The sequence below is a fragment of the Ursus americanus genome, chromosome 4, assembly GCF_024610735.1.
Source record: "Ursus americanus isolate L20-20 chromosome 4, mUrsAme1.1.p, whole genome shotgun sequence".
In the NCBI taxonomy this organism is placed as follows: Eukaryota; Metazoa; Chordata; class Mammalia; order Carnivora; family Ursidae; genus Ursus; species Ursus americanus.
Window position 1 is genome coordinate 13,434,797 of NC_142130.1, and position 15,157 is coordinate 13,449,953.

General features: G+C 37.3%; 1 protein-coding gene across 6 annotated transcripts in view; it reads left to right on the forward strand.

Moving 5' to 3' along the window:
- Nucleotides 1-15,157, forward strand: part of NAALADL2 (N-acetylated alpha-linked acidic dipeptidase like 2) — a 1,315,864-nt gene that overhangs the window by 655,510 nt on the left and 645,197 nt on the right. For all 6 annotated transcript variants that reach the window (XM_045788671.2, XM_087861406.1, XM_045788670.2 and 3 more), the window contains one exon: nt 4,662-5,163. In XM_045788671.2, the coding sequence (XP_045644627.2) occupies nt 4,670-5,163 (494 nt within the window). In that variant the 5' untranslated portion in view covers nt 4,662-4,669. The remainder of the gene's footprint in view (nt 1-4,661; nt 5,164-15,157) is intronic.

The following is a 15,157-nucleotide window of genomic DNA, read 5'->3' on the forward strand; positions in this document are numbered from 1 at the left end:
ATTTTTTTTTAAAGATTTTATTTATATATTTGACAGAGATAGAGACAGCCAGCGAGAGAGGGAACACAAGCAGGGGGAGTGGGAGAGGAAGAAGCAGGCTCATAGCGGAGGAGCCTGACGTGGGGCTCGATCCCACAACGCTGGGATCACACCCTGAGCCGAAGGCAGATGCTTAACTGCTGTGCCACCCAGGCGCCCCTAATTTACTTATTTTTAAAGATTTATTTATTTGAGAGAGAGAGAGAGTGTGTGTGCGCACATTGGTGGGGAGGTGGGGCAGAGAGAGAGGGAGAGAAGCAGAAGTCCTGTTGAGCATGGAGCCCACTCGGGGATCCACAGGGTTTGATGTGGGGAGCCATCTCACATCCCTAAGGGCATGACCTGAGCAGAAATCAAGAGTCCGACACTTAACCAACTGAGCCACCCAGGTGCCCCAAGCATAGCTATTTTAAGGAAAGCTACATTCTTTGTGGTGTGAATAAAATAATTTGTGCTGACTCAAAATTGAATATATGTCACTTTTATTCAGTAGTTTAGTATTTTTGTGTGTGTGTGTGTGTGGAGTTTCTTTTAGATAAAGTGAAACAGAACTATCAGGGCAGAGATTTAGATGTATTTTTTGCAAAATTATGCTATATTCCTTAAAGCAAGATAATTTTAAAGAAATGGTGCTCTAAATTTATATAAAATGCATATATATAGAACATGTGTAGAATATATATGTAACTTGTTTTAACAAATAAATGGTTAAAATGCTTCATTGTATATGTTCTCACATACTTATTTCCTTGGAAGTTTTCCTGAAGTGCTTTGGAATTTGTTACATCGAATAGCTTCGTTTACTTTTGACCCAGTTACTGTTCTCCTAGAAGATAGAATTTAGGCTAAATTTATAAATGCGTAATGAGTTCAGAAGTGGTAGTAAAGGTGTCAGGCAGATACCCATCACGGTGAGGACTTAATATCTGTATCTGCATTACATTCTAATTGATGGCTCTGTCTGATGTTTGAAAAGCGTTAAATTGCTGATGTTCATGTGATGGAATGCCTATTGTCAGGCTAGAAATGAAAACCCTGCCTCATCACTGCAGTTGGTTTTTAAATGATTTGTGGAGAAATGACTTTGAATGTTTGTATTAGAGGTCATAATTAGAGAGCTCACATTTCCGTAGTGACTCTTGTGTGCCAAGTCTTCCTTGAGCATAAACCATGTTCAACAATTCAATTTTTCAAACAACCTTTAAAGACGGAGACTCTGATTCATTAAAATGAGAAGCAGGGGAAGTCTAAAGAACCACCTTGGGACAGTGTCTAAATAAATTAATAATGCATAAACTGAACACTTGAAGTAAATATCATAATATCATGGCAAAATAGCAGGGGTTTATTGATGTTTAAGCTAAATAAGAAAAAAAAGTGACTAGTGTTAATTTTGCAGTATTTTATAATATATGTTAAAATAAGTTGAATTGACTGCCAACTTGTTAATCTCATATTTTTATAAAACCACAAATCACTTTAAGAAAAATGTACCAAACACCACTTTTCTTAGTCTAAAGAATTATTCATCTCTGGACCTCAGTTTCCTCTTTTGCATTAGGAAGTTTCTTCTTCTGCATATGGATTTTAGGGAGTCTGTATTTTTACTACGTTCAAGTTTTTCCTATCCTCCATTATTTTCTTTTACAATTAAAAAAAAAATTTTTTTAACCAAGTGTGATTTGGAGCCTTCGTCTATCAATTAATCAGCTATCTCCTAACCTAGATGAATAATTATCACCATCTCCAGTTATTTCTCTCTTTTTTTGCTTGTCTTGACACGACCAAAGACAAAATTCAAATGTTGTGCTTTCTTGAATCATTTTGGAAACCAGTCCAAGCTAAAGGGACGGAGGGAGGCACAATGGGAAAGAGGGAGGCAAGGGCAGTGGGGGGGTGGGGAGGGCCTGCAGAATCATTCCTGAGGCTGTTCTAATTCATACTACCAAATAAACACCTCGTGATGACATTTGGTATGTCATGTAGTGTTTTTCTCTTTTGTCTCTACATGTAGACTAAATGTAAACAAGCAAATCACAACTAGCATATATGTATGTGAGTGTCCGTGGTGAATATGATGTAACCTCCCCCTCTCCACGGTATCTTACAGACCCATATAACTTCTTCTGCATTACTAAATTCATTTCTTCCAACAATCCTGCCCAGTACTCTCTCCTCTAATACCAGGAATGTCCCTTCTAACCCATATAGCTTATGCTACACTCAATGGATGTTTCAGGTGCACTGTCTCAATCTAATGTCAACATTATGAAGTTTATATTATTATCATGCCCATTTCATAGATGAAGACCATGGGTTACACAGAAGTTAAGCCTTTTGCCCAGAGTCACCCTTTCCTAGCTTTTTAATCTGAATCTCTGGCCCATGTGCTCCTTCCTCATATATAGCAGTATATGGCAGGCACTCTGGTAGTTCTGGATTTTTCCAAGGGTCCATGCACCATGCATTCTCATTCCTCTGCATGTTTGTAAATTTTCTCCTGCCTGATTGTCATCCTTTTATGCCCCTGGTCAGCCCTAGTTAATTCTTCCTCTCTTGCCAGAAGTATCTCAGAAATCACTTTCTTGGGGTACCTTTTCCCATAGTCTATGCTACAGCCAGTCACCCCTGAGTCTCCCTGGCACTCTGCATTTTTTTATTCAACATATAGGTTTGTTCATGCATTTATCTTTGACTGAATTGTTCCTTACTTGAGGAATAAGGACCCATTTATCTTTGTTTTCATTGCTTATCCCATGACCTGGCATGCATTACTTCTTGTTACTGGGTCAACTTTGGGTAAGAATGAATCCCAGCTTATAGGGTAGCAGAAGAGAAATCTAGTCAGAATTATATTTTTTATTTTGTAAGATTAATATTTAATTATTTTGAACTCTCTGAAAAGTTCAGAACGTTTTAATTCACATGGACCTCTGCCAGCCCGGATTAGAGTTGTATATACCCATGTTTCTGTGAGTGATGCCACTTCCTTTCGTGAAGTCCCTGTTTGTATCTTTTGACTAAAGTTTACTTGTCAACCACTGGCCCTGCGGCAGGTAGCTAATCAGTTGTCTGTTGAGCTCTGTTCTTCACCCACCACAGTGGGGCGCATAGAAAAATCATAAAACATAGTGAGGGACCTGAGAATCCAGCTGGGATGACAAATCTAATACACAGAAAATTTAAGTATAAATACTCCTAATCTGCAACCATAATACACCCGTGGGTTACTGAATACAGACTGAAGACCACTTGTAGTTAATTAGCCCAGTTAGCCTAATACCACTCTGCAGGATATAACAAACTGTCATCCAAAACTGTGTAGGGGAGAAAATCTCCATCTGCCACTCCTGTAGCAAGGTTATGAAATCAAACTCTCCTAGCTGGCAAAAGGCTTCCCTTTTTGGATAGATGCCATCCCAGACTTTTATTTAAAGTTCAGTGATCCAGGCCAATTCATGTCACTAATTCCACGGAACATTTGGTCTTTTGTGGTAGCCTTAAAGTTTCCAATCCTTTTGATAACTCGTGACTATATAACATACTATAGTTTGCATCTTGTATTTCAGTAGCGTTGCTACTCCATTTGGTTTTTATTTCTATTCTATCCTGAATCTCTTTTTAAAAATAGCTCTGATAATGTTAATCATCCCAGGGTCTTTTTTTTTTTTTCCTCCTTAACTTACTAAACCGCAGCTTTATTGCTTCTGCCCTTAGTTTTTCTTAAAAGTGATCTTGACAATGTGTAAGCTTAAATTTTGCCTTCATTATAATATATTATCCTCAGTGCAGTTGTACATTTCTGACTTTTTTTATTCTCCTGAGCTTCAAAGGAATAATTGTGTGTGTGTCTATTTTATGCTTTCTCATAGTTTCTCCAAGTACCTTCTACTTTTCTTTTACTTTTATTTTTTGTCATCTCTTCCTATAATAAACATCAACAGCAAAACAGATTAAATAATTAACAAATATGTGATTTTTCTATAGGGACAATATATTTCCCTTGATTACAATCACTAAAATTTTATGGGCATCTAATATGGATTGCTGCTTTCTTTTGTTTTCACCATGGAGATTTTCATTATTATTTGTTTTGTCAACCTTAAAAGTAAACAGCCAATTATTTTACCAGCAAATATTTGGTTTTTTTTGTTTTGTTTTGTTTTGTTTTGTTTTGTTTCCCTGGAATAGCAGAGGAATTGCAATTCAGACATGCAAACTATGGCAAACCATAGGCAAGCCTGGAGATCAACAGAGAGGACTGTCCCTTTACTGAGAAAAGAAGAAAGATGGGAGGGCTGCTTTGAATTAAAAGCTTGTTGAAGGAAAGTGAGAGTTCAGGGTGGTGATGGCTTCTCATTGGCTGAGTTGTTGTATTTTCTTATTTGCTGAGCTTGTTGCGGAACTGGGAGAAAATTTTCCTTTCTCCTGCGGGGGTAGTAAAGTAAGCTTCTATCCAGTTGGGAATCCAAAGTATGTCTCTTCCTGTTGGGATCTGTCACTGGCTGAGGGCAGGGTGTGAGAGCTCCTCCTTCTGATCTCCCCATTCCAATTTAAATGAGGTTTTCTTTATTCAGTTTTACAGCTTATTTTAAGAAAATATGCATCCCTTATTTTCACAGGTAAAAAGATGGCCTATCAGAAGGTCAATGCAGATCAAAGAGCACCAGGACATTCACAGTACTTAGACAATGATGACCTTCAAGCCACCGCCCTTGACTTAGAGTGGGACATGGAAAAGGAACTGGAGGAGCCTGGTTTTGACCAGTTCCAACTAGATAGTGCTGAGAATCAGAACCTGGAGAATCCAGAGACTGCAGATCTCAATCTTGATTCCATTCAACCAGCAACTTCACCCAAAGGAAGGTTTCAGAGACTTCAGGAAGAGTCTGACTATGTTACCCGTTATACAAGATCTGCACCAAAGAACAACCCCTGCAACTTTTGCCGCCTTTTAAAGATACTTTGCACAGCCACCATTTTATTTATTTTTGGGATTTTGATAGGCTATTATGCACATAAAAAGTGCCCTCCAAATGCTACATCTTCAGCAACGCTTGATCTTCAGCTATACCAAGAGATTCTCGAGACAATCCAAGCAGAAGATATTAAGAAGTCTTTCAGGTAGGTGGAGAAGAAATGGATGTTGGTGGGATGAATATCCTGGGAAAGATGTCTAACAGGGAGTATTGAGTTGGTGATTTTGCCATGGTTTCAGGTTGGTCCAGCAAGCTGAGCAACAAAACTTGCCAACACAACCTTCACAGAAAGGGTGCACATTTCAGATTTATGATACTCTAATAGGAATTTATGATGCTGTTTTATTAATTGATAATAAGAACCGCAACTACTGTGGAGATTAAAAGAGTCCAGGTATTGCATATTCTCCCTCTTGGGAAGCCCAGGTAGGCCAAATTGAGATGCAAAGACAGCTGGATATATGTGTAATAAAAACCAGGGCATTAGCCATATGATTGAAAATTTTAATGACACCAGAATGAAATAAACCACTTTTATGGGCTGAAGTAACTGTCTCTTATGGTTAGGAGCTAAGATAAGCACTGATAGTATTTGGTTTCCTGCATCCTTGGGCTTCTCAGTGAGCACATTTTTATTGAAAAACATTGGGTTCCATATATCAGGCAGTTCTGAAAGTTCATTTGTCTCTCTAGGGTAAGTTTGCACATGACCTCTCTAGCCAGAATGTGTTGATTTTTAAGCTAAATGATAAGAAAATATTCTTTAACTGGCATTAATTCTGAGTTCTTGGGAAAAGTCTCACTACTGCTGTATAACCAGCAGGTAACTTGAAACTTTTGTTGAGTTGTAAAGTGTTTGCTAGTTTACATTTTTAGTGAAATGAAGAACTGGAATAGAAGCTTTCCGATGAATTTTCCATATAGGCCAAGAAAGGATAGTCCTAAGTGAATCATGGGTAGATGAAAGAGAGGGATACTACTTCCCCAGGATATTCTTCCTGGATTACACTGACTCATTACTGCCAAGGTGTTGTCATGTGTGCATTTCTAGGGATCTTCTAGGGGGCATACCCACTGAAAATGTATCATTGAATCTATGTGCTGAAATGTCATATGTATTGATGTTGGTGAGTTATTCTCTTCCTAAAGATCTCATCTGAATGACTAATCACAATTTGTTTCCTAGACCTTCTGTGTCTGCTATTCACTGTTGCATAAGCATGTAATATGCAGGTAATAAGAACTTTCCATTATATTTCCCTATGTAAAATTGTTTATATAGAATTGAGCTGAGAGATATGCCATTACTTATAACGCGGTCAGGATCTAACAGACAACAGAAAACTCTCTGAATATTTAAAGCAGAGGGCATTGAAAGGAGAGAAATTATTCCATCAAAGATAAAATCTGAGAGGGCGGTCAGGACAGTGAGGCAGCCCAAAGAAAAAAGCCATTACTAAGCCTAGGCTGGAGAGACAAGGGGGGCTGGGGTAACTTGGTGGAAGCTGGAGCTTTCTGTATACACAAGGGCAGGGGGTTGGAGATGTAGCCTCAGCTACTGAAGGCAGAGAGAAAGTAAGAAGTACCACAGCTTCTCCCTTTCTCCGGTTCTGCAGTATCCTACTGGTTGTCCCACTGGCCGACCCCAGCAGGGGTTCTGCTGACTCAGAGCCTGGGAAACTCTTTCTGAAGGGTTCAGCTCCCTGGAGCAGGGGGAGGGGTTTATATGCCTTTTGTTTACTCACTAGCCTACGTATTTATTTTCTTTCTCTGGCTTTCTTTGCTTTATCCCCCCCGCCCCCCAGCATTGTAGACAACTTTAAAAACTGATTTATGTCCTTTTTGCAAATAGGCAGCTGGTTCTAAATTTCTAAATGTATAATTAAATACAAATATTCATTATTTTCCTCAGAATTGGAGTTGCATGACAGTAAGGCATATATTCTCCTCTTAAACTTGAAAATCAACAAAATATATATTTCAAAGCTAGCTACAAAAATATAACCACTAGCAATTATATTGCCAGGCGGTATTCAGTGGTTGAACACATATTCCCAATTGTACTCCATCAAATGCCACATATTTTTCTTTATTGAGATAAGAGATTTTTCTTTAATCAATATTTTGGTACAAATATGTTTACAGTAACTTTCTCCAAATAACATCTCCTCATCCAAAAACAACCTTTTCCCTAAGAGTCATGTTAACGACGTGGCTTCTTACGAGTTCCTGCGTTTACTAAGTCATCATAGCATTAACTCTGTATGTCACAGGTCCCTTCCTACTGCTACTTTTCATCTACTTGTGATCAGTTTTGAGCTCCTATTGGTCCCCTGTTTTTTTGTGCATCAGTTGTTCTCTCTCTTCTCTACTGGTTTTCCACCTCTGCCCATGCTCTAAGACCATGTCAGTTCTTTCCAAACATCCAAAGATGGTGCAATAGAAAAGATATTAAAAAAAAAAAAAAAAAAAGATTAGATTACAGACTCCATGAGGGAATGGGCCAAATTTGCTTGGCCCTGCAGTAGACTCCTATTGTGAAGCAGACATTGAATAAGTATTGTTCTAAGGGAAGAAATGAATGCCTCAATATGTGAGAAATAGATCTGTGTTTAATTGATCAATTATATTATGTATTTTAAAAATCATTTGACTTGCCATTTATGTTTTTCATATTATCATTATATTCAAAACATTAGTAATATATTACCAACTTATATTATAAAATATATTTATGTTATATAATTATAGTTATTCAGAGGATATGCTATTTTCTGATTTAAAAAACAACAACTAATCTCAAAACCAGGTACTGTAAAAATGTTAAAGTACACTGTTGATGTCTCAGTGAAAGCTGAGGCTTGAAGACAATTGGTAATGTGTTCCTAATTAGGACCACAATGCAGAACTTGGGGGTGGGGAGGGTGGTGTAATTCTCTGAGATGATCACTCAGTTTTAACCTATGAAAGGTTGGAGAAGCTAAGAAATAGAGAAGTGGATAAAGAGGACTTTTCTTCTTTTTCTTTTCTTTTTCCTTTTTTTTTTTTTTTTTTTTTGAGATAGCTGCTGGTTGTGTTAAGTCCCAATTTCTTCTCAAGAAGCAAGCTTCAAGTCCAGTGGAAAAAAAAAAGGATTTAATAGAACTACTTAGAAGAACTTGATAGTTGCCGCACATGGAGTGCCTGATTCTGACCTGAGAAATCTAAGTGTAAAGATATAGACTGGTTAGTTGCTGATAAAAGTACAAAAAAAGAGGTTTTGGGTGGCCTATAGCAAAGTTTGCTTCTATGGACTCTATCCAGGCAGATGGACAGACAGACAGAGAATATGAATATGAATGAATGGGAGAGAAAGGATCACTAGGATTGTGTCCCTGCACCGCCCCCTACCTGCCATTCATATGTTGTGATCCTGATGGTCAACATGATGGTATTAGGAGATGGGGCCTCTGGAGGTGCCTAGGTCATGAGGTGTATCTCTCACAAATAAGACTAGTGATCTTATAAAAGGAGGCCCCACAGAGCTCCCTAGTTCTACCATGTGAGGACACAGTGCGGAGGCATTCTTTATGAACCAGGAAGAGGAACCTCACCAGCCACTGAATCTGCCTGTGGTATGATCTTAGACTTCCCAGCCTCAGAGCTGTCAGAAATGTTTATAAGCCAATCAGTCTGTGGTACTTTGTTACAGAAGCCCAAACAGACTGGGGGTTGGGGGGAGGAGAGATGTGGAAGGGAGGTATCTTACTAATAAAGCTTCCTGGATGGCTAAAAAGAACTTCTCAGACAGAGCTAGAAGTATGGGGCTGTGGAAGGAGTAAGTATTGGAGCTGGAGGAGAATGCATTACCCACATCAAAGGAAGGTCAGAAGTCCCCAAGTGTGGGATGAATGGATCTCCAAAGAACCCACAAGGGAGATACAAGAGGAAAATTCAGCTGACAACTCCAGCTAGATTCAGAAGTACCATGCCAGTTCATGAGAGTATCTGTCAAGTGAGAACTTTTGTTCCCACTTTACCTATTCTCACTTGCTCTGTTTCAGCCCTGAAATTAGAGACTCGGAAAGCAAAGAACTGCTCTTCCTTCTTTGACTTCAGGGCTTCCAGTTTAAAGATGGTCACAAGTGGGGAAAAGTTCAAAGTTCTGACTATTAAATGACACTGAACATTTTAATTACTCACTAGAGGAACTCAAGTCACATAACAGTCATCAAGATTAACGGAGTTTTATTTTTGTATGTTTTTGTTTTGTTTTGTTTTAATGTAGGAATAGGAAAAACAAAACAAAACTAGCCCAAATGAATAAATGTAAATGGAAGAGAAGAAAAGTGCTTTATTATTCCATTCCCTGACTTAAAAGTTTTCTAACGTAGAGGTTACACATGGGCTATTTTTATGTTTAGTATTATAGAAAAGTACTATTTGAATGATTCATAGAGAATCATTGATAGACATATTGACTGTATATCCTAATTTAAGAACCTAATTACCCCATAATAAAGCCCACATAATACACTAACTTAAGCCAATTACTTGGTATGTTGACCAAAAAAAAAGAAAACCAATCAGAAGTTTAGTTACACTTGATCCCATTTGTAGACATGGTCAAGATTAGCCTAAGAATATGAAGACCATGTTAGTGCATGTGTAAATGTATGTGTGTGTGTATTAATCTAATATGATTCTCTCAGTCACTTCTGTCTATGTGTAACTTGTTGCTATTTGAAAAAATGCCTTCACTTTTTTACATTATTGGTTTATTTCTTCCATGTATCTTCTGTGTTATCCAACAGGGTATATTCAGATATATAGCAGATATATTCTGATAGGTCACAATCAAAATAGGCCATTAAAAGTTGGGTTTTTTTGTATGCTTTTGGTGCCTTGGAACAGTAACCACTTAGATAATGAAAGTTTATTGTAAACCTCAAAAGAGAAGGCTGGGCCCATACAATAATCTATGAATAGGAATTGTTCACTTGATCAGGCCTTATTCATAGAGAATCTGGATCCAGTCCACTCCAGGGACCTCAATATCCCTACTCCTCTGATTTTCATTGAAGTGTTGAGACACTGAAGTGACTTAACTCCCTTTCCATCTGTACTACTTTTTGTTTGCCTTATTATTTTTTTTTTCTTCTCCCAACACCAACTGCTATCTCCCAGTGTATGATTCTACCATTCCTATTCCCCAGAATGAAATATTATTTTGAGGACCAGAGGCATTTGTGACTTTGTGTCAAGTGTTTATCCCTGATCTAATCAGCTTTGGCCAGTTGGGATGCTGGCCACCTGGTATAAAACATGTTAACCTAGAGCTGTTGAGAGAACTCTTAACTTAGAAGAAGCTTCAGTGTGACAGGTATAATGTTTTATATATGTTACATAATGAATTCACTGAGCCTTTATCACATATTTATCATATATATTGTTGAATGAACGATGTGTGTGCATGTGTTGTGTGTGTTAAAGATCACAAGCACATTGCTGAATAAAGTGTGTTAAAAACTTCAAACTTTAGTTACCAAATATAATACTATAATAATAAAATATTTGAAATGGATGCACTATGAGGTTTAGTATACTTTTGAACGCAGGAGTGTGTTGACTTTTGACAGCTATAGATCCTGTGAAATGGTGAGAAAGAAAACGTGCTCTATCTTAATTATGGCTAACATGGCATTTTTTGTTCTTTTTTAAATGGAAAGAATATTGCTATTTTTCTTACTTACAAGTAAAATATATAGAGAAAATTAGAATTAATAAAGTAAAAACCACCCATATGCCTGTCACCCTCTTTCATCATTTTCTTTCTTTTCCAATCAATAACCAAAATTGTATTATAACACATATATTCCTTTGATATCTGCTTTAGAATGTTTTTTACCTACAATATATTTAGAACCATTTTTCAAGCCAATAAATATAGATTTAAATCATTATATTAAAATACTGCTGGTATTCCATTATATAGAAGTCATGAATTTATTGAACCTGTTTCTTATAAATGGACATTTCAGTTGTCTCTACAAACATTCTTGTACATAGTCTTTGCTTCTTTAATTATTCTTTTCTGATAGATTCCTGGAAACGAATCACAAATTCAGGGAGTTTAAATTTGTTTAGTTATTTGCTTTGTCTTGACAAATTGCTTTTCAGAGCTGCCAACCTTCCAGTCCTTTATTTGTTTTGATAGGTCAAAAATAATGTTGACAAACTTTTTGTATCTTAACTGACCATTTGCATTTCTTCTTGCATGTATGGACTACTTTTTAAAGAATTTCCTATGGTTTTATAGGTTCATTCCATGGCCTTACAGGTTGAGAAACTTAAAATATTACAATAGTAAAATAGTCTGTTACTTTTTGTATGGTACCCCATCTCTCAGGATTTTATTTGGGAGATACAAGTATTAAAAAATAAAGTGAACAATAAGCTATCTAGGGTTTATCTCTTTTTAAATGCCTGCATTATCAGGACAGAGGCAGTATTTTTCATCTCTGTCTGGCTTGGTACAAGCAATTAAGCATGAGTTAAGTTATGCTGTGAAATGATCTTGACAAACATAACAAAACACCATATTTTTTTTAGCTGATAATGAACTCTTCAAAATAGGGTAGGAAATGCAAATTTTCTTCAGCTGTATCTTGATGAACAAGACCTCGTCTGAAAACCTAGGTAGTATTCAATATTGTTTCATATATTTTACATTTTAGTAATTACTTGATATAATAACTGAAATGGATTCTCAAATCTAGTGTTCTCTTCTGAAATATACTTTTAAAAATCATCTACTGCTTTGTTGCTTCATTTCCTCCTCCCTCCCCTTCTTTTTCTTCTTTCTCCTTTTCCTCCTCCTTCAGTGCCTTTTGGTAACAATAGTATATTTAGTTAATAACACATGTAACTTCAGTGGTACCTTTCATAGGACCAATTAAACTTTGCCATTGACACTATTTGGTTATGTTACCTGGCTTTAATGACATTGAACTAAAGGAGTGGCGAATTTGCTGCACGCATACTGCCACTTTCTGTTGTATGCCCCTTCTGTGTCTGTGATAGCCATAACCCTCTTTTTCATTGTGCCCAGACCTTGCCTCAGAGTCTTCCTCAACACAACACTCTTGGCAGCCCTTGTTAATTGACCAGAGGCGCATAGGAGGATTTGCCATTCTTGTCCTATGTTAGCCCTATCCTGGATCACATCTTAAGAATTAGCTCATTTAACTTGTACGAATGAATTTCTCTTGGAAGGGGAAAGCACATACTTTTATCAGGCCAGCTAACTGCAGCAAGAACTCTAGACTCATAGCTTCCCTATACTTCCACGGAGTCTAAAATCTTAGAACCCTGCTTGTTAGCATCTACTGTATTCTGATGATACCTTCTTATGCTAAGTAGATCACCTGAAAGAAGAAAATCTCTGTTCAAGCTCTCTAGAAATAAAACCTATAAATCTCTCTTCCACCTAAATCATTGTTCACCTGCCTGCACTTACCATCCCTTGACCTAAGATAGTAAACAGTAGTGCTGCTTCTCTGTCCCGTTCTTTTAACCCAGACACTAAATTTGTTTACTTGTTATAATATTATTGTCTTTCCTGTGCTCACAGTGTGTTTTCATTTTGTCATCCTTCCCTTTCCACATCTGTCCCTCATGATTTCCTCCTTCCATTTAAGAGTGCTGTGGTCCCTTTACTAAGAAATGCATGATTGATCTGGTTTCCTGTTTAACAAAGCTGACGACTACACATTCTCTTCAGTTTTAAATGAGGGAGGCAAGGTAGTCCTCACCTAAAGAAAAGCTGGCAGTGGAGTTCATGAAGGCCCACGGACAGTTTATGGTTTTCAGAGCATTAGAAAGACTCCTTTAAATCCATAATTTTTCTTTCTTCTGACGCTGCAGGACTCTCTCTTTTGCTGGTATGCTTTTGCACAAATGCAAGGCTTGATGATGGTGATGCTGTCAGTAACTGTTCTCCTCTAGTCTCCAGCTGCACTTTCCAGCCATCTGTCTGTCTTTCTTTGCCGTGTATTATTTTTTTGGTCTCTGTTTTCCATGCCCTTCGTGTTTTTTTGTTCCTCATCAATTTCAGAATCAGAATGAGAGCAGGAAGGTTGGGGGAAATGAAGAAGGCGATATAGCAACTGGCACTTTAACTGGAGAAAAACATGTAAATGTATAACAAAAGTACACATAATTCAATTTATGCAAATGATAACAGAATGAATTTAACAGTAATAGAGTGACAGTTCCTAAAGGAAGTAATTAGCTATTCTATCATTGATCTCTCCAGATAACTAATGTACATTGTCTTAAATTTAATTACACAAAGAATACATAGTATAAGATTTACTTAATTATGCATAGTATTTTATTGCTCTGGACTTTAGATAAAGTAACTGCTTCACTCAGAGTTTCTCAGGGTTATGCTGAATGACATTAATTCTCTAACTGACTGGCTGAGCAGACCGATGAAAGCTGTGCTCTCCACAACCCTTAGGCATTTGACCAGAGCAAGAGCAGTACCTACCGCAAGATGAATCAGGGTTACTGACAGCGGCTGTGGTCTGCAGTGAGTGACCTTATCAATCCTGACCTGTTCAGATGCTAGGCATCCTTTGAGGTCTGGCTCATGTTCTTTTCGATCTCCTACCAGTCAAGTTCTCTCTTTCCTAGTAACTTGCAGAGTTTCGGCTTTTGTTTTTTATTTTTTTCTTTTTGTTGGCGTGAATCACTTTCTGCTTTGCAGTGGAGAAAGAACTATGTGAGTCTGGCACAGTACTCGAGTCACAGCATGCAAATACTCAGTACATCTTTACTGTGGGAGAGTATGGACCAGAATATCTAGACATTCTTGATAAAAACTTCACTTGCATGTGGTTTCTTTTTTTTTTTTTCTTTCTTCTTCTTCTTTCCTTTTCCTCTAGAAAAAGTATATATATTTCTGGCTATTGATCTATATTATTGGAATTTGAAATTAAAATCATATATGTGACTTTAGATATATAATGTAATGTGTATATATTATGTATATATAATATATTATGGTGTATATATAATATATTATGGCATATACACACACACACACAAATGACTTTGGTTTCTGAGCATATTTTATCTACATTGTCATAGTCTGTGCTAATTTTTTTAAAATTTTGATGGTAGAGGATATTCTTTTCCCTTATGTAAACATATGCTGGATATCTACTATTTTCCAGGCACTCTGCCAGTCACTCTACATTTTTAAATGATATTCTGCTTAATGTAGAGAACATTCTTTTGCTATCAAGAAGAGTGAAAGTAAAAATTTCACAAAAAAGGTAATTTCTTTAATCACAGGTTTTGTCTCCACAAAGTAGATCCCCTCACAGGTCTTTTTATGCTCTGCCAGGAAGGGGTTGTCTTAGTCTAGGGCCAGTTTTGCCAGAAGGTTTGCTTTCTTCCCTGTTTTCCTGCTGTTTTGCTCTCTCTGTCCCTCCTCCCTCCCCATCCCTTTCCCACCTTCCTTTCCAGGCACACACATTTTTTTTTTAATCCCCAAAGTTACATACTAAGATTAGGTTACTTAACTTCCTAGTAAATACTTGTCCTTTTCTTTTCTTTTTATTTTTTTTTAAGATTTTATATATTTATTCGACAGAGACAGCCAGTGAGAGAGGGAACACAAGCAGGGGGAGTGGGAGAGGAAGAAGCAGGCTCATAGCGGAGGAGCCTGATGTGGGGCTCGATCCCATAACGCCGGGATCACGCCCTGAGCCAAAGGCAGGCGCTAAACCGCTGTGCCACCCAGGTGCCCCTACTTGTCCTTTTCCTAACCTTTTTACTGAATCTATCTGATGTAAAGCATCAGGACTATGTTAAATTGTTAACAAAATGAAGATATTTTAGCTTTTCAGATTTGATTTTTGTTGCATTCTTAGTGGGAAGAATATATTTTACATAATGAAAGGACTCTTTTGCAGTGACTATATTCTATGGTCAATGAAATATTTCCATCAAATATATCAAGGTCATCTGTGCTTACTGGCTGCGTGTCCTGAAAATGGCTTAACCGTAAGACTTGTCACAGCTTTCTTATATCTTTCCTGCATTGACTATAATATGCTTTTTCATCCGTTCACTTCTTGATCTTATCC